This window comes from Aythya fuligula, chromosome 9 (assembly GCF_009819795.1).
Source record: "Aythya fuligula isolate bAytFul2 chromosome 9, bAytFul2.pri, whole genome shotgun sequence".
NCBI classification, from domain to species: Eukaryota; Metazoa; Chordata; class Aves; order Anseriformes; family Anatidae; genus Aythya; species Aythya fuligula.
In genome coordinates this window covers 25453906-25476246 of record NC_045567.1, presented here as the reverse complement: position 1 = coordinate 25476246, position 22341 = coordinate 25453906, and the positions used below count along the sequence as shown (strand labels likewise).

The 22341-nt window shown below is 39.2% G+C and overlaps 2 protein-coding genes across 3 annotated transcripts in view; one reads left to right on the top strand and one right to left on the bottom strand.

The window, feature by feature from the left end:
- The window catches only part of ARHGEF26 (Rho guanine nucleotide exchange factor 26), a 48199-nt gene extending 46295 nt beyond the window's left edge, over positions 1 to 1904 (top strand). The window contains exon 14 of the mRNA XM_032193304.1: positions 78 to 1904. Within this exon, the coding sequence (XP_032049195.1) occupies positions 78 to 220 (143 nt within the window). The 3' untranslated portion in view covers positions 221 to 1904. The remainder of the gene's footprint in view (positions 1 to 77) is intronic.
- Positions 1905 to 2850: 946 nt separating this feature from the next.
- DHX36 (DEAH-box helicase 36) lies at positions 2851 to 21756 on the bottom strand. 2 transcript variants are annotated; one of them, XM_032192879.1, is made up of 26 exons: positions 21553 to 21756; positions 21300 to 21421; positions 20412 to 20613; positions 19806 to 19844; positions 19423 to 19593; positions 18403 to 18482; positions 17282 to 17356; positions 16980 to 17146; positions 16736 to 16817; positions 16088 to 16228; positions 15169 to 15271; positions 13261 to 13348; positions 12159 to 12214; positions 11979 to 12043; positions 11348 to 11491; positions 10588 to 10705; positions 9883 to 9981; positions 8859 to 9032; positions 8459 to 8545; positions 7665 to 7748; positions 7464 to 7563; positions 7289 to 7379; positions 6501 to 6621; positions 5844 to 5996; positions 4651 to 4855; positions 2851 to 3571 (listed from the first exon to the last, which is right to left on the bottom strand). In XM_032192879.1, exons 1-25 carry the CDS (start codon positions 21754 to 21756, stop codon positions 4670 to 4672), a joined length of 2952 nt encoding a protein of 983 aa, XP_032048770.1. In that variant the 3' UTR covers positions 2851 to 3571; positions 4651 to 4669. The 2 variants fall into 2 exon arrangements, with proteins under 2 accessions (XP_032048770.1, XP_032048769.1); XM_032192878.1 differs by lacking the exon at positions 2851 to 3571 and having other exon boundaries at positions 3917 to 4855.
- Positions 21757 to 22341: the final 585 nt, after the last annotated feature.

The following is a 22341-nucleotide window of genomic DNA, read 5'->3' as shown; positions in this document are numbered from 1 at the left end:
TGACTCAGAAGTTCTGACAAAGTGCCTTTAAAATTACTTGAAGAGGTTTGTTGCTCCCTGTCTGTTCACGCCTGCAGGCTGGTATGAAGGGGAACGACTGCGGGATGGTGAAAGAGGCTGGTTTCCCATGGAGTGTGCTAAGGAAATCACGTGTCGTGCCACGATCGACAAGAACATGGAGCGGATGGGACGCTTACTTGGACTTGAAACAAATGTGTAGATGGTTTTTGCTTCTTCATACTGTACTAGAGGATTTGCACTAACTGCTGTCAGCGGGGAATGGCTGCATGCACTACAGCTCTCACATGGAAGACGTGGGTCACAGATGTGTAAAATCTGGTAACAGAGCACTGATGTTTCAGATAGCCCGTTTTGGTTTGCATTTTGAGAGCTCTGAACTGATGCCTGGCTTGAACTGTAGCAGATTTCAACTAGAAGTAGTTTCTTAGGCACTGGAGATCAGCTTTGCATTTTTTTTTCCTCAGATTTCCCTTTCAACTTCAGTTCCTTCATCCCTGCTCTTTACTTACTCTTCTGCCACTCTTTTTTGATCATTTTGACTGGCTTTCTTTCAAAACTGGGCCTTGCTGTAGCAGACCGAGCACCAGAAACTCACCACATCTATATGCTGAGCTGGAGGTGAACAGGAGCATAACAGCGGGGGGCAGTTCCTGTTCCTTGGAACCTGCAGCCGTACGCTCCCAGTACAGGACTGGGGATTTAAGGGGATACTTCCCAGCTGTGTCAGAATCCTTGTTTCATGTAATTCAGAAGGGCTTACCTCTCCAGCACAAAGCCAGGGAGGAGCCAGATTTGCTAATTTAAGAGTGAATGAGATCGCTGCAATCTCCGTGGGCGAAGCTGACACAAGGTAAGAGCCAGAGACGTGCTGCTTGTGGTGGTGGCCTCCGGTACTGGGTGTGGGTACTCAGTCACACAGCTCAGGTGTTCTGGTGCTCTGGTGTTGAGATTTCTGCAAGCAAGCAAGAAGTACCGAACTGTACCAAGTACATAATGACGTTGAGGGTCTTTGTTCTCAGATCCATTTTAGCACAACTGTCAGCCTCAACTTGGGCTTGTTTTCATTAAGAACAGCCTTGGTGGGAGCAGTTGTTAGTTCTCTTAGCTCCTCCTGGCAGGTGTATCTTACAGTGTTTCTTCCAGTAATTTTTTTTAAGCTTATGGGCTTTGCCAAATGAACAAACCCTTCTGTCTCGTGTCTGCTGTCTGTCCTCAACTCTGACAGCTCTTTTACCTCTGAATGCCTTCTTGGCAGCATGGTTGCTTTTCCAGTACCTTGCAGTAGGTTGCACCTTTAAAGCTTAAACCTTATTTTCAATACAAAGTAATTTCAAGCTGCAGAAAAGTAGCCCTGTGCATAACACAATGTGGTTTTTCCCACTAGCATCATCACTGTGAGTCTTAAATGCCACTGCTCTGGTTCAGAATTCAGGTGTCTGGACTCACAGGATTTTTTTTTATTTTTTTAAAGGATTGTATAACTGCTGGAAATGTGTCCATTTTGTTTCAGTTTTCTCCAGGTGTTTGGCTAGGTCTTTCTATTAAGTTATTGCTGTAGAGCAAGGGTTTTGATGGAGACTGCAGAAAACATGAAGTACATTCTTCTGTTTATTTTTTTTCTTCCTTTTTGGTCTTCTGTGCTAGAGGAGATTGATTATTTCCTTCTGTGGAGGCAAAAAGTTCAACTGAACTTCAGTTTACTGACCTTCCTCTTTAGCATTTGTCAGCGTGTTGAAGCCACACGCACAAAAAGAGGGAGCCGTAAGACCTGTAGGGACCTAAGCGGCCAGGTCTCTGCTCATCTCCGCTGTACGAGGTAAGAGCACCACTGAGGAAGGACGTGGGAGCTGAGAGCTCGGCCCCTGGGGTAACGTGGTTATAGCTTGGTGCTATAGCTTGGCAGCTGGGTGCTGCCACACACATCTCAGCTCCCGAGAAGCCCTCTCACCATTGCACTACCTGCACCACCTAGATTTTTGCAGCTGCAGTTTAGCTTTGGAATTTCACAGAAAAAACAAAAACAAAAACAAACAACCACTAAATATTGCGTGAAGAAAATGCACTAAAAATGAAGTAAGGTTCAGTGCATCATTTCTGTATATCCGTGTGACAGGTTGTACTATAAAAACCTTCATTTAAGGACAAGCTGGTAAGTTAACAGGCTTCAATACCTGCTAAATAAAAAGGTGGCAAAAAGTTATAGTACAAAGGCTTTCTTCTTGTCACAGTCCCAGTCTTTTTTTTTAAAAGGGTGGTGTTTATATTCTGTACTATGGTGATCTGTGAGTGACTTTGTTTATAAACATGTACCTCTATAACAATTGAAAGTCGATTAGGCAATAATTTTGTACAAAAATCCTTACCTTGATAGTCTGACAGTGGTTTTACAGCCTTTTGAATTAATTTATAAGTGGACTGATAAAATGGTAATGGTATAAACTGTAAATTGAACAAAGTCTTATTTAACATAGTAAAAATACTGCTAATATTTTAACAAAGAGTTTATTGTACACAGGCAGATGTTTAACAAAACTGAATGTATAAATCCAGGCATTAATTTTATTCAGATTTTTAATACTGTATATATTTTTTCATACCTTGTCTTTCCAAATAATGTTTTAAAAGCCATTTTTCCTACTCTCAGACACAGTTCTTCAGGAATTAAAGACAGTTATGATTTTATAGGACAACAATCAATAAAATCTTTTTAAATCCTTACTAAAAAAAAAAGCTTCAATTTTTCTTGACCTGCAGATTGTTAAGGTGATAGTTCCTTAATGTTATTCTTATCAGATAGGTTAAATTTGTTCTGTAACTTATCTTTGCTTGTTTTTTTGCTGTTCTGTAAAGATAAACAGTGCTACTGTGTCCTCCTTCATCTCTCATGGACCTACCTGTACACAGGAGGGTTGAGCAGTGACCAGGCACAGGCCCAGGACCCCTCACCTCTGGGTTAGGGGAGAACCCGCAGGGTAAGGGCACGCAGGCACTGGGGAAAGGCATGGGGCTGCAGTGGGACAGCTGCCACAGAGCAGCCCCCAGGCCCTTCCCTCCTGCCCAAGGCCAGCTGCTTACACTCCAAGCTTTAGGTTGAGCTGGAAAGTACAACTCATATCATTATTTACACATTTTTCATGTTACTGTGTAAGTAAGGCTCTGACCACACCAACCCACAACCACCTCAGTGTGCTGTGGTCTGGTTGCTACCCCAAGCACTCCAGCACCTGGGGTTCAAGCAGCAATCCCACCATGGGTTTTCAGAGGGTAGAGGAAGATGCTCCAAAAACAAACCTGGCCTCCTCTGCTCCTTCTTATTCCAAGAGAAAGTACAGCCCAGTCACAAACTGACTGTTGTATAAAAAATAGCTATGCTGGATCAGAGGGGTGGCGTTCCTTATATACCAGAGATAAATACAGCTGATGCTGGATTAACTGACAGGAAGATGTGCCCCTGTTTTAGTTCTGTTTTCTTCAGGATAACACGAATAAAGTGAATAAATCCTCCTGAGCCCATGATTCAGGTGGATGAGAAAGGCCACAGGGACGATTTCTGTCAAGCACAAGAGAAAACATAAAGCCTCTAAAAACTGAAAGTTGGTTACATTTGCAGAACATCAAAATGAGAAGCAAAGGCTTTTTATTCCTCAAGGATAAACCTGGAAATAATAAAACTATGGCTGCAGAGCAAACAGAAGGTAACAGGAGGCTGCCAGCTGAACTGCTGGCACTATTCAGGCCCTGGTTTGATGCCCACCCATCAGGTCCAGACTAGTTCTCTCAAAATCACCCCACTTGAAATCCTAAAATAAGAATAATTAATCAAATGGCCTTAGGTATTTGGAAGCATTCAAAACAGAATGACAGTCAGAACATTAAGAACTAAGAGCAGATGAAATAACACTTTAAAGAAAAGTATTTTAATGTAACACTATACCTATACATGGATTGCTTAAAAAAATTAGAATACAATGAACCCTTAAAGTGTATTCCACCATCAGTTTTTATAACCATGAAGGTCCTGTAGTCTAAATTTTTCCATCAGTACTGATGATGGATGGGTACAGAAAGTGAAAAAAGATGAACTGAATGGGATGAATGGAAGGCGAGAGTATTTCTGAAGACTTTCCTCCCACAGCACAAATTCAACAACATGTTTTCAAGTTAGTTTAGTTAAGCTATCATTACCTTCTGTGGAAACGTTGGTGAGAAAACTGCTGCAACACCACAGTAATCACTCCCCACCCCCAAGAAAAAAAAAAATCTTCTGAGATGTTTTTACCAATAGCAAGAACAGTTTAAGCACAATTAAGCAGTACTTTAGCTTCTTTCCCTTCCCCACCCCCCCAAATCTGGTAACAAATATTTAAAAAAAAAAAGCTACAGTTTTAGAGGACTCGGAGGAAGGACAATACATACACCAATTAACATTGCTAACATTGCATTTTTTTCTTATTTAAAAAGCTACCATGAACACAGAATACCATGCATATACAGATATTACCAACTATTTTGAAATAACTGATCTTCAGTACGAGGGAATTACCTGCTTGCCCTAAAAGAGTTTTTCCCTCTAGCTAAATAAATGCTATAAAAAAAATGAAACAAAGTAAGTGAGTATATCGGCTTTACCAACACAGATGAAAGTGTGTCAACTATAGCGCTCGTTCTGAAACCGTGGAGCATAGTTTCTGGCACTTTCATTCTCCTGCGTTGTGATTAAGTCTATAATAGCGGTCAGTACTGCTGTATCCCTGGATTTAGTGTCGTTCCAGTCCACGGGGTGTGGGTTTTCTATTTTTTCCTGTAGTAGATCATCGAGCTCTTGTCTTAAATTCTGCAGACAAAAAGTTTGTTGGAATGAGAAGAGACAGGCAAGTAGAAAGCCACACAATGTTACCACAGTAAGTTCAAACCCCTCACGTTCTCTGTTCTCCTAATCTTTAGGCCTGCTGTTCTTACATCAATTTATTTCAACACTGCTACCTTCAGGATCAAAAGCTGCTTTTCAGAAACCAGCTTTGCCTTTTATGACCTGATCTCTGGATGTGATGGCCTGTTCATCCATTAGCTGACTCTTTAAGGAGACTAAAAATATTTGGATTAAGAAAGAGAAAGTCAGATGCAATTTCTAGGATCTAATAAACAAAGCTCTATTCAGCTCCTCTTTTCACTGGAAAGTATTATTGCCAGCTGAAAAGCCCCATCCTCATGTTCCATATTCACGTGGTTATTTATGGACTGATCAGGTCATCCTACAGCTTTTGCTACAGTAACTACAGAAATTGTGCTCTTCAAATCTCTTACTGTAAGATGTTTAGAAGCCCTTTAAATCCACCTTATGACTCTTCCCTGAAGCCTCCACTATTTTTCAACATCCCCATGAAATTTTCAGCAGAAGCTTTAAGAGTACCTTCCTTCCAACACTGCAAAAGGAAAACAAGCCTCATTCTCATCAGCCCAGCTATTACACTGGAAACTCAAATACATAAATAAAACTTCCAAGTGCCAGCTCCTAAGGGCAAACAGAAGGGAGTTCATCAGTGTTTACTTCTGCCCAGTTTATCATGTGATACAACAAGCTGGTCAGAATGTTATTTTTACTACAACTTTTTAATTTGCATTCATACACAAACCTTCAGTTAGATACCTTTCATTTACTGTGTATACTTCACATGCTTACTGGGAATACATTAAAAACATTTTGTTACCTCCCTATAGCAATACATCAATAGTTCAGCAGCAACATCAAATATAAAAAAAAAAACTCTAGGAAGAGTTACTGTTAAACTAAGATTTCTGTATATATTATTAAATATAATTACCTTAACTAACTGTGCTATTCTAGCTGGAGACTGGAAAACAATCCATTCATCCACAGCAATGGTATCCTGATCTTTATCCTTCTGAATGGATATATCCCCTCCAAAGAACAAGAGGCAGTACGGAGAGACTTCTGTACAATCATATAAGTAAATCTGCAAGAAAACAAAATTGTCCAGTCATCCTTGAAAGCATCACTAACCCTTAAGGAAACACAAGACAGAATTCCAGATCATTTTTCAGTCATTCATAGATTTGCAAAACAAATCTGAAGCAACTCAGTTGGAACAGTTACATAAAATCACATTAAATGGGAGCAAAAATGGTTCCAAATACAGTCCTTCACAGAAAGCACTGAACTCCAACTAATAAAAAGAAAGCTTGCAAACTTTTTTTCCTTAAAAAAAATAAGAAAAAAAAAAAAGAAGCAGAAGCAAGAATCTATCAGAAGTTAATATACCAGCCATTTGTGGAACAATACCACCAAGATCCCACAGAACAGAACCTGACTGCATGTGCAAGAAGTGACCCAAAACATGAAGGCTTCAAACAAAGCTGGCGCATACCTTCTGGGCCATGTAAGAGACACTATTCACATCCCTTGATCGAACACATTAAAGAGCTACAAAAATAAATAACAAATATAAACCACAACATACACTGCTAGTTCTCATCTTCAAATGGTACACAAGCCAGTTGTAATGGAACTCTGTCTCTTCCACATTAACAGATTTAGGATGAATATTAACTGTTCCATCTGTCTTAGTGCAAACTTTCACCCTGAAAAAAAAAAAAAAAGTAGTTTTACCATGGAAATAAGATACTGAAAACAGCAAAACCACATCCCAAGTTAAAAACCCTCCAATTCTCCACCAGTGTTCTGAACTCCTAAACGAGGACATTTGAAGGAACTTCTATTTCTTTCCTCAAAAGATTGCAACTGAATCTACAGTATTAATTTTCAGATACGCCTACCTCTGTGCTTAAGTTTAAATTCACCTCCTTAATAAACCCTGTTGTTCTCTCAAGTGGAAAAGACACGAGGCACTGAACCTTCCTGGCAGCTGACTTATACCTGGCTCCACCATGCGGCTAAGATGCAGTGACATGGAATCTCCCACCACATTTGCAAGCTTACTCTTACATGCATCCTTGAGGTGACTGAAGCACAGTGGACTTGGTTCAAAATGGAGAATCAACTGACTGGTAGTGCCAGCTGCAGATGGATCTAAATTAAGAGATCTGATGTAGAATTTTGACTACCTATTCTTACACCTACCACAGAAATAATCACTTGTTTTGTTTGTTCTTCTTTTTAATTCTAGGCACAGTGACCACTCCTAGCTTGGTGCTTCTATGTTACATACCCAGGAAGTTAGGAAGTTAGCCAAGCTACCTAATTTAGAAAATACTTGAAACACAAACCAGCATTGTACCAAATCCTTACATTTTTCTCTTTTTGCTAAAGCTTGGCCGAATCTTTGCAACTTTTGGATATAAACCAGCACAGATGACTGCTTTGAGCAACTTCTCATTATCTGTAAAAGACAGCAAAGTAAGTAATGCAGTTCTGCAAATTGAGAATTTGACTCAAAAGCTTTCTGTTTTCTTCTATTGTTTACCCGAGTTGGTATTAGATTTGGGATCCTTGGGGTCTCTGCTATTCACAAATCCAGCTGCAAGGAGATGCTCAGCAAATTGTCCTTTCATGTTATGAAGCATCTATAGGAAATAAAAATTGTCCCAGAATTATGCTGTGCCAAAAGGCTCCTCCCCTTCCCCAAGAGATGTATTCCTCCATTTTCAGACCATCAGGATGTTACCTGGAGTGTATTTGAAGACAGGAAATATTCCCAGCAGTAGTCTTTCTCAGTTCTGAATCCACGGCGCCGAGTCTCTTCCCAGCCCTAGAAATTCATACCATAGTTCAAAGGCATTTAAGTGAACACATACTAAAAATATTAACTATATAAGGACAGACCAAAAAAAACGTAGGTCATTACAAAGTTACATTTATCTCCTTAAGAGAGAAAGCAAACCCTTTCATCTCTTTGTATTATGTTATGTACATATGTGTATGTATCTCCACACACCTATACACATATGGCACAGAGCAGAAAAACACAACATTTTTGAATTGAAAACTTAGTTTTCCCATGGTGAGGAGCAAAATCTAGCCAAGTTTGTCAGAACTTCATTTGTTGCTACTAACAGTCTTGTGCTACACAGCTAAGTCTCTAAGTCTTTTCTAAGTCTCCAATGCTTTTGAAGCCCACTCCAGCCTCTTGCAGGTGCCGGAAGGTCAAGAGCTAATGACTCGGGGATTTTTATAGCACAACTGCCACCAAGAAGTTCTACTGTGTTCATTCTTCATCAAATACATGTTTAGAAAGTAATGTTACCATGAATTTACATTTCCACCAGCATATCCACAAGAAATTAGGTTACTGAGCCTGGACAAGACTCCTTAACAATAGAAGGGTGAAAATTAATTTTGTTTTGTTTCTGTAGAAACCAAGAAATACTTCAGAGCATACACTGATCAGATTTTTCTTTAGATTAAAGCATAACACCTAAACCAAAATTTCTGAAGGAAAGAACGTTAAAACATGCTTACCGTGAAAGCATTTACCACTGTCAGATGATCACTTTTTGTATTCTTTGACAATTCCTTTCTTCTTGCATCTGCTACTTTCTCCTTGCCCTATGAACAATTAGAACTTATAAAATATTCCTGACTGACAGACCATTCTTCCTTCTAGCTCACCTTCCCTAACTAGGGTACATACATACAGCAATACTTTGTATGGAACATACATAAAAAGTGATGCTACTTCCAATATTCTGTAAGCAAAACACATGCTATTAATTATTGTAAGGCAAACAGTACTTATAAACATGTAATTAACCTGAAAGTAGGATTAAAATTATTTTAAACTACAACATCTCAGTAGCATCCTAATATTCTTATGAGGATCTTAAAATCTTATCTGTAATGCTCTTCTTAGAAACTTTACCAAAGGAATGACAAAAGGGTCTTTGAAGCTGAGGCTTGCTGCAATCGTAAGGACTGGATCCAAGCAACAGAATAAAGCTCCAAAGAGAATCATTTTTCCGATATGTGGTTCAACTGGTAATCGTGCTAAATGTACACCTAGTGGAGTCAGCTCTTCTTGTCTGTCCAAAGCATTCTGTCATAAAAAAAACCAACAAAACACAAAGTCATAACTGCAGTGTGGAGGATGCAGCTAACTGTAGTACGGTCAGACAGGAAAGTGATCGTGCAAATTACAAACAGAAACATTCAACAGATACAATAAAGAGCAACCATCTTTAATTGTGTTTCAAGTGGTTTACTGGGCTCAGTGTCTTTCTGGACCGAAGTATGAAGACTAATTAACACTTCAGTGTCTTCTCCTGATCAAGCTTACGTTTGGACTTGTGTATTTCCTATCCCTTCAGTATCACTTCTTGTTTCATTTACTCTTCTCTTTGCTACTATACAGCCTTGTCACAGAACAACAGATGTATCACTGAATGTCATCTAAACATTAATAGAATTATGACAATCAGTCTGCATAGTGCCTTTCATCTAAATTAGACATTGCAATTTATTGCTACAACTGGTTTGTATAATTAATACCAGGCAAAAAGTCAGTAGTACGAACAGCTCATTGATCTCTCCTGCCCCAACATCCAAAGGGGCACTGACATATGAGAGACCTTGTTCCTATCTGCCTTACTTACCCCCAGAAATAAATTCTTCACTAATCCAACTGGGACAGAAATACCACTTCAACATACAATATAAATATTCAATATTCAAATACAAAGTAAACTTCAATATTTGAAGTTTATTTCCTCTGTTCAGTCAAGATACAGGACGCTGCATAGCCTAGAGATACAGAGTCTGCATAATAAGGGATTCAAATGTCTAGACCTGTACAATCAGAATGGTCTTTGATAACAAACAATGCAGTAATAACATGGCTGTAAACAAACTTTTCCTTGCATGAAACTGTATGTTAAATAATACTTTACCAGCTCCATCAGATGATTTATGGCCAACATTACAGCATCACGAGATGGCGGATCCATTAGTTTGCTCAGAAAATAAGCAATTCCTCCAAGCTTTAGAATCTGAAAGAAAAAAAAAACAAAAAGAATAAAGACGGCTACCCACCTAAAAATCAATAAGCAGTGATCACACTAGCTACAAAAGGTGTGAATAGCTCACAGCTTGAATTAGGATTTCAATAATTAAGAAGTAAGGACAAAATAAAGACATATTAGTGATGAAATTTTAAACATCTATTCTTCAGTATGTTGCATGTGGTATTCCTTATGCATGCATAGGAATTCCATGCAAACTTCCAAAAAAGAAATGTCACTCATGTCAGTTTTAGAAGAATTTTACCAAACGGTAGTTTTAAGAAGCCTTCTCTCTCAGCTCCCTGGCATTCTCACAGAAGCAACTCTGATCTAACATTTTTGGAGGAAAAAAACGTGTTCACATTTGTGTTAGAGTTCAGCTTTTATTTATACCAGACAATATATTTTTCTCGGTTTTGGTACCATTCTGCAAATAATCGCCGCACTTACTAATAGCATATATTGTGCTTTTGCTGTGACAGAATTTAGACTTGAAGACAACTCTAACCTCAGAGTTGCATTGATTTAATCTCTCAAGCTCTTATTCCAACAGAAATGTCACTAGTATACATGTTTGAAGACGCATATGCTTACCTTGATCTGCAAGCAAAGTTCTTCCAAAGGTGTCCTCAAGATCTCAGGTAGCTGATAATCATCTAGAAGGCTAGCACGGAGCCCATTGTATAGATGGTAACAGTGACCTGGTTGAACTCTACAACATATTTGAAGAAATAAATGCATGCTTTTTCTACGACACTGTGACATTATGACTGTGTTCATTTATAAGCAGCTTTCCAAAACACTTCAGGGAATTAGAATTGAAGTGTATTCAATTGCAATAGCCATTTCAGCTTTCAGAAATATAGACCCATCAACAGGAAAACAAAGGCATAGAAAATGCAGAAGTCTCCAATTAACTACTCAAAGGGAACAATGAGGAGATCAGAGAAGAACTGTACATCTGAACAAAAGAAATTCCACAAGGTATTTTGCGGGGGAGTGAATATTTCTTAGATATATACCAAATTATTTAAAATTTAATTTGAAGGCAATTTTCACTTTAATGTATCATAGCCTCATAAGCGAGGTGTGAATGCAAACATTATCAAATTTGAAAAAAATGCAGGATTTATTCTTCTATAATAAGGAAGGACACTCATGACTGAAATGCAGCACAAGTTATGTCAGTTTCTTAGGAAAACAACAAACCATTCTTTCCCTAAGTACAAGAGAGTTGTGCTAGTATCTGCTTCCAAACATGGGATTAACAAAGTACTACCTTCAGCACACATGAGCTCCAAGACAGACTGAAACTTAACATCACAAAAGTTTTCTAACTCGCCATTATTCTTACCTTCCTGCTCGACCTTTCCTTTGCTTGGCATTAGCTTTACTAACCCACTCAGCTGCCATTGTGCTAATGTTGTTCTGGGTATCAAAGTGAGTTTCCTTTATCTTTCCACCATCTATAACGAATACCACGTCATCTATTGTAATGCTGTTTTAAAAGAAGAAGAAAAAAAAAAATGCAACTCTTCATCTTTGCAAACTTAGCCTAGAATCTTAGAAAGGTTTAGCTTCTCTTTACCCCCTCCCAAGCTGCAAGCCAAAAGTTAAAAAAATTCTGCGCTTGGAATTTCATTAAGAAGAATGTTACTAAGCAGTTCAAGAGCAAGCTTGTTTTATTCTCCTAGGTCTGGCACTATAGAGTCACTATATGCAGTTATAAAGTCTGTAGAGGACAGGCAGCTCACATTTATTATGTACAACAACTGCAAGTCATTATAGATCATCCATGTTTTGATTTTTTTAAACAACTCTCAAAGGAGAATTCCAGCTCAGTCTACAGATGTATCAGAATTGAAAGTGTTATAAATCTATGATACAAATATTTCAAATGCATTTTGAAAAAAAGTTAAACAGGCTTATTTTTTAATTTTCTCAAAATTATGGTTTTTTTTTGGTCTGCATAGCTAGCTATTTACCTAGTCTCTGCAATGTTGGTAGCAATCACGATTTTCCTTACTCCTGGCGGGGTCTTCTTAAACACCTGTAATTATCCATGGCCCATTTATATGTTTGCCAAAACCAAACATACACTCAATTAAAATTGTTGGTAGTTGCAAAATATTATGTTATTGCATAATAATAAAAGACAAGCATACCTGAGTCTGGTTAACAGTAGGCATCAATGAATGTAAAGGTATGATAATAAACCTATCTGAAAATTAAAATCAGTAGAAGATACAGAGTAAGCACAGATACTTTAGTTACACAGGAAATCAAGAATACAGAACAGAGAAAATATGCTGCAAGTAAATTTACTATTTCCATTTCTTATTCTGAGTTGGTTTTTACCATGTAGATAATGGCATAGTAGCATAGTTTAATTATTATTATTTTTTAAATTATTTTTATTTTTTTGCTATTTGTTAGCAATGTTCGATACATTGGTGTTACGTGCAGATGACACATTCTGAAATACAGGCGTATATGCTAGAAGCTCCGAATAATATAAACTGAATAAACTAACCACCAGCTACAATAAGCTTCTCTGGTAGCCGCCAGCTACCTAAGCTTCTCTGGGATACAAAATCATTACGTTATTCTGCAGAAGATTCCCCCAAAAGCTAGTAAAACATAAAACTCACATAATAAACTCCTTTATACCTTTTTACTTTAGAATTTGCCATGTTGTATTATGATATGATATCTTGGTGAATACAAATTACTGTACAGAACATAATATATTCAATTGTAAATTAACTATTTAATAACTATTCAAGTTTACTTATTAAATTGACATTCTCCTCTGGTTTTCAATAATTCTCTATCTGTGGAATATACACAACATGAATTATTGTAAGACTATCTGAATAGTCAAAAGCATAGTTAGGACAAGTTAGCTGAACATGAGGTATGCAAACAAGACAAAATAAAGCATATAGGATAGGCATAGGATATTTTACTGTCCTATTAAAAGGCATCTAGGAAAAAGAATTTAAAAGAACCCATCAGCAAAGTATTAGAGAGAAGTTGCTTAAGCGTCAAGCAAAAATAAGAAATTAACACAGAATGAAGAAAGAATTTAGTTTTGGATGGAAGTTACTGTAGCTATGTAAAAAAACAAAAAGCCGAACACACTGCAATCATTTTGAAAGGGAAGGAGGGAAGAAGAAAAGTCCAGTGCAATACCAGCAAACATAGGCAAAAATAAAAGTTTGCCACTAATGCTGCTGCTAAACTTGCACATAAAATTGTTTTTACCTGACTTAAACATGACTTGTGACATCAAGAGATCATGCAAAGTGCTAATGTTGTCCCATCCTGGAAGAAACACTAGAATTGCACCATCCTATATATAAAAGAAGTGAATGGGAAAGGAAACAGGTTACAGTAAGTTACATGCTATGCAAAATATCACCTACTTGCATACTGATACATATATTTCAAGTAAGTGATACCTGAAACCTCACTGACTACAACTTGAAATACTTTGTTTACTACAGAAAAGTTTGTCTTGCTACACATTTATCTGAACTTAATAAACAAAAACTTCCTTTTCGACATTTTGGCCTGCAGCATTTTAAACACTGTACGACTTTGAGCTGCAGTTAAACCTCGAAGAAACAAAGTGTAATTTTCAACAAAGAACAAAATAAAAAACAGTAAGTCATCCTCATTATCCACAGCTTAAATACTCTATCAATTGAAATATTAAGTAATTTGGCATTCTCAATTATCAGAATTTTCTTCAGTGACTCAAGCTACAATGTCAGCTCTTCCAGAGATGTTTTTGAACACATAAATGAATATAAAACTTCAGGCTATGGTGTAACCTACGTATATTCCCTATGGCAACAGAAGTTATTCTTTCAAGTTTCTTACTGCTTCAAGCACAGAAACCCTCTGATAACAATGTACCTAACAGTATTATGTAAAAAACCTTTTACTGGGACTCTAATTAGGATCTTCAGCTTCAGAATCTGGTAGTTTTATATTTCAAGAACTACCTCCTCTAAAACAACATAAAAGAAGCTACAAATTGAAATAAAGACTATGTAAGAGTTACTATACTGGTCAGAGCCTCACAGAAACCTAAACGTGTAGGTGAGTAAAGATCTCAAGCATTCTTACATTAAAAATTAACTAGTTGCGTTGTCATTACATCTGAAGTACATTCAGGGACAACTACTAATGAAAGCGGAGTAACTACAAAGCGTGACACGCTGTAAGTAGGAAGAATCTCCTAGCTACACATTTGGTAAATGTGACTGAATTTTTATATATCCTAGCAAAATTCTCATCTTCACAACTGCTAAATTACATTCAGATTACTCAGGCAGAAAACCATTTAAAGCCCATGACATACTGTAGATATGAGGGACTGGATATCAACTCTAAGCAGTGCTGTGCCCTCTCTCTGTCATTCCTGATAGGGAAGCTCCTAGATGTAAAACATTTAGTTGTACATTGAAGAGGTTCTCAGATTGGTTTTCTACAGCTATTTCACAAACCGTAGGTTTTACTACACACCCCAAAAAGTACTACCTTGGACAAGATAAACACATGCAGTCAGAAGAAGAACTAAGAGTTAAAAATTCGTGTGCAATTACACTAGTTTTCATCAGATGACTAATGTGTATGAAGACATTTAAAAGCTTATCCCAAGGAAAAGAAGCTGCAATCGGAGTTAAATGGAACCCAAACCTTCAGACTTCTATCCTGTTTTATTTGAGTCAATCTCCACTATCATCAAAAGATTTATAGTCTCTTTAGAACAAAAAAGTCTGAAATTACTATATTGAATATATATGCAAGTTATCCAAGCTTTTTACATGCATAGCTATCGTTAACGCCTACAACTGTTATTCAAGAACTTAGATACGTGCTACCTTTTAAACCTGGAATCTGTTGCAAAAAACACTGTCTGACCACATTCTAAACTCGGGGCTTAAATAGCAATTGGGTATTTAGAGCTGTTAGATTACTTTTGAGAAAACAGAAAATAAAACTAATAACAAAAAAAAAAAAAAAAAAAAAAAAAAAAAAAAAACCTCTTCCTTATATGCATGTAATAGACCAAAATAACCACCAGCTTTAACTTTCTCCACCAGCCACTGACCACAATTCAGTCATAGCATGAGAACATGCTGATAGGACACAGAAACATACCTCTTCTTCCAAAACAATGTGTCTGATAAGTGCTGCTATAAGGTCAAGGTCAACCTTGTCATCGTCCATCATTTCCAAGGCATCTATAGTACTCGCTGAGTACCTACAGGCAACAAGAGCATGCAGATTGGTTACTTGCTAGTACAAAGTCATGCACTCATCTCTGCTGTAAGGTTCTGCAATCACTCATCTGTGTAACCTACTACTGCTCAATTTCCGTCTTTCTTTGTAGGTACAACTGAACAGACATGCTGCTCTGGAGACTTATTTTAGTTCAATTATTGCCAGTTTAGAATAGTAAGTTTAAGAATTATGACTGAACTGTGTTTGGAGCATTTACATGACATTTTTGGGTTATGGATCTCATGAATTATCTAGGATCTAAGTAATCTGAGTTTACCCTTCAATTTATCTCTCCCTCACAGTAAGCACAGAAGGCATCTCATCTGTTCAGCCCTTTCTTTTCATGAAACCTAGTACCAATTACCAGATTGTTCCAAAGACCTGTCTGAGAAAGGGACGGAGAAGTAGAAAAGGACAAGTAGAACATGGGATAGAACAGAGAGCACCGAGGACTTGCTCCCTTAGGAAAGGGAGGTAAAACAGAGCCACCTGTATTAGTTATTGCTGTGAAGCTGGATATATAGGAAGTCACAAACTGCAGAGGTAAAATAAGACAGGAGAAGGAAAGAAAGATGCCGTTCCTGAAATAAATTTGCCAGGCTACCTAAGTAACCCACTTATTCAGATAGCAAAGCAGTCAAATGCTGGCAAAGAGAATGTCTCAAGCACAGAGTCTCTGCTGGGTGCTGAAGAGGCAAAGTTATTTAGCTTAGTCTTAAACCACTCTTGAGGTTTAAGGAACATATTAAAATGTTCATTAAATTAACAACACTTAATGCAGAAGAGTGAGAACAACCTGCCCCGCAGCTGCCTTAAGTATTCTGGCCATCGTTCCCTGTAGATTTCCTCTTTTTCTTCTTTTTCTGGTCTGCTTATATGCCCTTGCATGAAGCCTTTCTTCCACCGTGGCCGACGGTCTGTGTTTTCTGGCATATACCTTTAAAGTTAAATAGAAAATAAATTTAGAAACTAGTAATTTAATCCAGCTGCATGGGAGTTTTCTAAACTGTGGACAATATACAGTACTTTAGCTGTACCATATAATACACGTAGGATTCTAGAACTTTCCTCTAAGACTTTTTTTTTTTTTAATTACAGAAATGATAGGTACCATCTCCAGTAAGCATGAAAACAAGTAAAAAATAAACATCAAAGACGAGCTTAATTTATCCACCTGAAAATTCACCACACTGAAAGACAAAACACAAGTTGTTCTCGCCCCAAACCAACATTTCCAGGTTGCTACAAGCCTTTTACTGTAAAAGCTACCGAACTTCCCTCAAAAGGTTTTCTGCAACAAGATGTCCAACAAGTTTACTCCTGAAAACCACAACTAATTTTTCAACAGGCTATGTAGACTGAGATAATCTTCAAAAAGACATACTAAATAAAATGAAAAACAAACTAAATACTATCTATACTGATGCTGAGAAAATACACTTACCTCAACTTCTCAATTACGTCTTCAAGAAGATACTCCACCACTGGGAAAGTGAACCCAGGTATGTGAATCATTGGACAATTATCTGTTGAGAAAGGCATACGTCATTTCTAAGCAGCAAAAAATTTGCAAAAAATTACATCATTAATTCCTTTTATTAAAAGCAATCCTAAAATTTGACATCTGCATTATGCCATAGAAGCCTATCTCACTTAGAAGGAAAATTCATAGGAAGCATTTAACCTACCAAAGTATTCAGAAAACTTCTCTGCGTTTAAAGTAGCACTCATCAGTATTACTTTCAGATCCAAACGGACATTCAAAAGATCTTTAATAATGCTCATTAAAACATCTGATTGAAGATTTCTTTCATGAATTTCATCAAGGACTACATGACTAATACTGGACAAATGCCTGAAACAGAAGAACAAAAAATTAAACATTTGCTTTTAGCAGAAGTAAAAAATAGAGCAGAGACTAACAAGAACAGGTCATTAGTCAAGTCATTCGATAATTGCATTTAGTTTCTAATAAAACAGGAAAACTTACTTATCTGACTGAAGCCACTGTAGGACAATTCCTGTGGTACAGTATAAAATTGAGCCTTGTTTCCTCGGTAACCGACTGGAAGAAATACATCAAGAATTCTTCAGTTCTCTTCTTTATTTTACAAAGTACTTAATAAAAAATTAAAAATTAAAACACAGGTAGTTGTTACAGACATTATGAAGTATGCCTCATTCTTGAACTTGTTCACAGTTCAGCTGAGAGAACAAGGGTTTTGGACAGAGTCACAGCATTTTTGGTGATGGGAAATTAACTACTTGTAGCCTGACGGAACCTCTGACTTCATTTCTCATCATTTCTGCACTGATCTGCTGACTCCAAATTCTCACAACCATCTGAACTCAGCACAGATGACAGCTGTGTCATACACAGCACTGTAACATTCTTGATTAAACATTAAAGAAAACAGAAATGAGATTCCATAAACTAGTGCTTCAAATTAAAGTGCTGGAAGGACTGAACTGTCATCTCTCACCAGCAGTTTTTCCATCAGTGGTAAGTGAGGTTTCGTTGTTTGCTAGTTACATCCCAGGTAATTTTTTAAAATTACAAATCACTGCAAGCATAGTAACTTTTGTTCTATGGCACTAGGTCTATGAACTCTTGTTAACAAGACTAAATTTATTACTTGACCTTAACGGAATTACTCATTAGGTAACAAATACATAATTCTACCCAGAAATATAGTTTATAGCATTCTCTCCTTTAACATTTTAATTTCTCCTTGAAATTAATTGATTAGGGACATCGCTTTTAACCTCTGTGTATAGCAAAACCTTTCAGAAGAACTGAAAAAAGGACTTACTAGTGAAAGTACAGCTTAGTGCTAACCAATCCTGCCAGCCTGAAATTCAGAACTGACTTCGCGTAACAACCTCAAACCACTCATTTACATGCTACACAGAATATTATAACCATGCTCAAACTTTTTGAGTATTTTTCAAAAACTTTATTACCTGTACCAGCTATTCAGAGGAATGTCTTTTGGAGAAAACAAGAGAATAAAAGTGTTTGCCCGTGTTAAGAACTGCCTTGCAGTTTTTTCGTTTTGAGTCGATACCACTTTACATGAAGGAACAAAAACTGTCAAGAGAGCCTCTTACCTCTGAAGACGAATCTGATATCCTGTACTCTTGCCATTACCGCATGCTTCTGCCCTTTCAGCAGCAACTCTCTCAGCCACCTTCAAAAAAACAACAGCTCATTAAAAAAAAAAAAAACAAAACACACAAGGCTGATCCATGATTTAGCTACTCATCAGTAAGAAACACCTAGAACCAAGATGCAATGTAAACAACAGAACACCATGAAAAACATCTTTTCCCTTTCCTTGAGAGCAGCGTTTCCTGTCTGCAAATCAAGAACAGATGAGCAACCCAAGACACGTTTTAGAAAAACACAACCACCTAGGCATCAGCAGTACACTCCTCCAGAATGCACCACCCCTTTCAGTACGGCCAGCTTTCCTCATGGAGAGTGATGTTCTATACTCATTGGATCCTTAACTATAAAGAAGAGCAATTACTGTGCACTGAAAAGCCAAGTTCTTTCTTGCTCTTTAATACATTTCTAAAGGGCTACACAACACTACTGTTTATCTTACTTCACATATGCAGTGCCCAGTCCATTAAAGCCACCAATATAAACCATGCCTACATTCAAGGAAAAGGGAGGCATACAGCACCAGTACTCTAATCACTACCAAAACTTACGAAGTATCGAATTAGTGTATATTAATAAAATTGTTATTTGCAATAGCATCAATTAAGACTGAAAATGAATACACAAAAAACAACCTTTCCTGTCCACTGCAGGCGGAATGCTTATCTTGAACTTTACCATTAGTGTGACAACATCCAAAAATAGATCAGTTTCTTTGAGAGGTACACAGTATCTATCTGGTCATTTGGATTTTTTCCAGATCTTAACTTCAAATAATCTACCAGATTGTATACTCAGCTAATAAACTTGCCCTGTAGCTTAGGCCCAGTAGAAAAAGATCTGTTTTTGTTCAAAAATCCTAAGACAGTAATTTTATCTGGACTTACGGTGGGGATGACAACAAAGAAACACACCTACAACCGTAAGAAATAAGTTAGTCAGCTTGTCAAAGTGGAACTTACTGAGATAGCACTGATCCTCCGAGGCTGAGTACAAACGATCCTGCAGGTAGACCCCTTCCCTCGCTCTATGTAGTCATCCAAGATGAACTGCGTGACTTGTGTAGTCTTTCCACAGCCGGTTTCACCACTTATCACAGTTACTCGATTATTATTTATAAGGTTTACAAGTTCCTGTTTCCAGAGAAAGAAAACATTTGCAAGTATTATGGTCAAAAACAGATTTTAGAAGTACTTTGGTAATTCTCTACTACTGTGAATTTAAAAAAAAAATAAATAAATCACAACAACCATATACCCATCTGTTTCCAGTAATACTGAAACTTCTGAAAGCTGCAGCACCTCCACAAATCATGAATCTTTCTTCAAATTAAACACATGCTTACCTGTCTCATCCCATACGAAGGGAGTTTCTCTCGGAATCTCTGAGAAAAGAAAAAGCAACAGTACATGTTTTCAAACTTTATTTCAAAATTACTTCAACACTGAAGTAATATTAACAGATTTCATCCATGATCTAGATGAAACAGACCAATAACACGACAAGCTGCTCACCCAAGACTGAACAGGCCCACTAGAAATAAATTTAATTCCATGCATGTTCTCAGTTTCACTAAACGTACCAGAAATATTTAACACCAACAGTTCCGTACACAAAGAGGCCAACATACGCAGTTAAAAGACTAAGGCCTCGAACAGCAGGCTTCCCATTTGAGAGGTGCTAAAACCGTTTCCTTGTACGGCTTTATACACTGCCATTACAATAACCTCAACTACATTTTGAAGAGTTGTTCCTTCACAGCCTATTGCCCTACTTTTAATTTTACACACAAACGCAGAGATAAAAGTCTATTTAAAAAAGAGAACAGAAAATACACATCCAACTATACAATGCAAATACTTAAAATTTTGGATTTTAAACAATCAGAAATTATCACTGACAGTCTAATGTTCAAAACCAAAAGCTTTCTTTTTAACTCATGGGAAAGTACCTGCATTTCAATATATCTAGGATCAGACTTCTTCTTTCTTAGATCTTCTTTAAGTTGCTCATCTAAATCTGTATCCTGCTGATTTTTTTCAAATAGGTATTCCACATCCCGATCAAGGAATGTTTTTTCCAAGACTGGTCTCTGTTTGATAGGAGCTTTTTCCACCTCTGGTTTCACTTTTGCGGGCTGTTCTGGAGTATTACTGAAATAATGGCAAAGAACAGAAGCTTCAAAGGTTACCCAATATATGTTTGGCCACTGAGAAACGTCCACTGAAAAGTTCACTGAACCACTCCAGGCAGATCTGTTTTTGAGACATTACATCCCCAAGTTTTTTGAGCCCTAAGCTGAAGGCAGCGTGGTGTACATTGTAAAAGACAAAGAAACGTACAACAGGGTCATGGGATCAAAAAACATACAACAGGATCTTCAAATGTAATGTGTTCTTTTGCATTAAAGCTAACGTACTAACGGAACATCTCCAGAGAACTGCTGCTTAACGGCCTGTCAGAACCACCACCCCGTAGCCAGATCTTTCACCAAAACCCAAACCCATCAACCCAGCGCACTGAAGGCAAGGTACATGACCTCCCCGTCTCACTGCCTACTTAAATCCTTGCAGAAAAGGCGTCAAGAATGGGCCCTATTTCACAGAGGCTGAGAAAACCTCCCAGCACCAGAGGAAGGATGACAAACGCCACCTGTGGATGAGCACTCCCAGAGGCCACGGGAACTTGGTCACTCCGATACACAAATCCCCTGCTGTGGGCCTGGGGATCAGCGAAAGGGTTTTATGACTCTGGGTAAAGCCGTAACACCCCAAACTCCCCAGCAGCCCGGGAGGGAGCCTTGCAGCAACGGTCAGCGCCCCCCAGCCAGGATCCTTACCCGTCCTCGTCCCCGGACCACCAGGACATGGCGTCGGGCTCCTTCTCGCTCCTGCTCTGCACGGCCGTCAGCAGCTGCGCGATCTGCTCCTCGCGGCGCTCGTCCATCCGCACCACGGCCCGCTGCGGACAGCACAGCGCGGCGTCACCCCGACCCGCGACGTCACCCCCGCGGCCCGTGACGTCACTCGCACGACCCGTGACGTCACCCCCGCGTCAGGCAGCGCCCCGCCGGCCGCCCCCCCGGCCCCCACCTGCTGCCGGTCCGTCTCCTTGCTCCTCTGGCCCTGCTTCCGCGCGTACCACAGCCCGATCTCGCGGCCCTTCAGGTGGCTGGGGTGCCGCCCCCGGCCTCCCCCGCCGCCCCCGCCGCGCCCCCCGTGCCCGCCGGCCGAGGAGGAGGCTGCGGGGCCGCCATCGCCGCCCCGGGCCCAACCGCGCCGCTGCTCCGAGCTCATGGCCGCCCCCGGCCGGCTCCCCTCAGCGCCGCGCCCCGCCCCTTCCGCCGCAGCACTTCCGTCCGCTGAAGGCTCCGCCCCCCGCCGCAGGCTCCGCCCCCCGGCTCAGGCACCGCCCCGCCGCCTCCGAGCCCTGGGGTCGCGGGTTCGAGTCCCGCTCCCCCCATCGTGGCCGTGCGCTGCTACACGGGGTGCAGTGGCAGAGGAATGTCCTCTGTAATCATCGCTACCGCCTCTCCGCATTGTCCCCTCAACACGGGGAGACGCGTGTGTTCTGAAGGAAATACGACGGGTTGAAACATTTCCGATAGATTTGTACACGTAAATGTTGGGAAGAGCAACTGCGCATCTCCCAGCGCAAAGATCATCTCACAACGTCTACAGATTACATTTCCTGCAATAATCCTGGTGTCTCGCAGATTATCGAGCCTCCCCAAGGCCTGTTGCCCACCCCTGGCACTCGCCCCTCCAGCAGCAGGCCGTCACCATGCAGTAACGTGTCCACACCAAGCCTGTGGTGCAGCAGCCCAGGAGTGCTCTGTGCCCTTCCCTCAGTAATTGGGGGCACTCCTTGAAGTCCAGCTC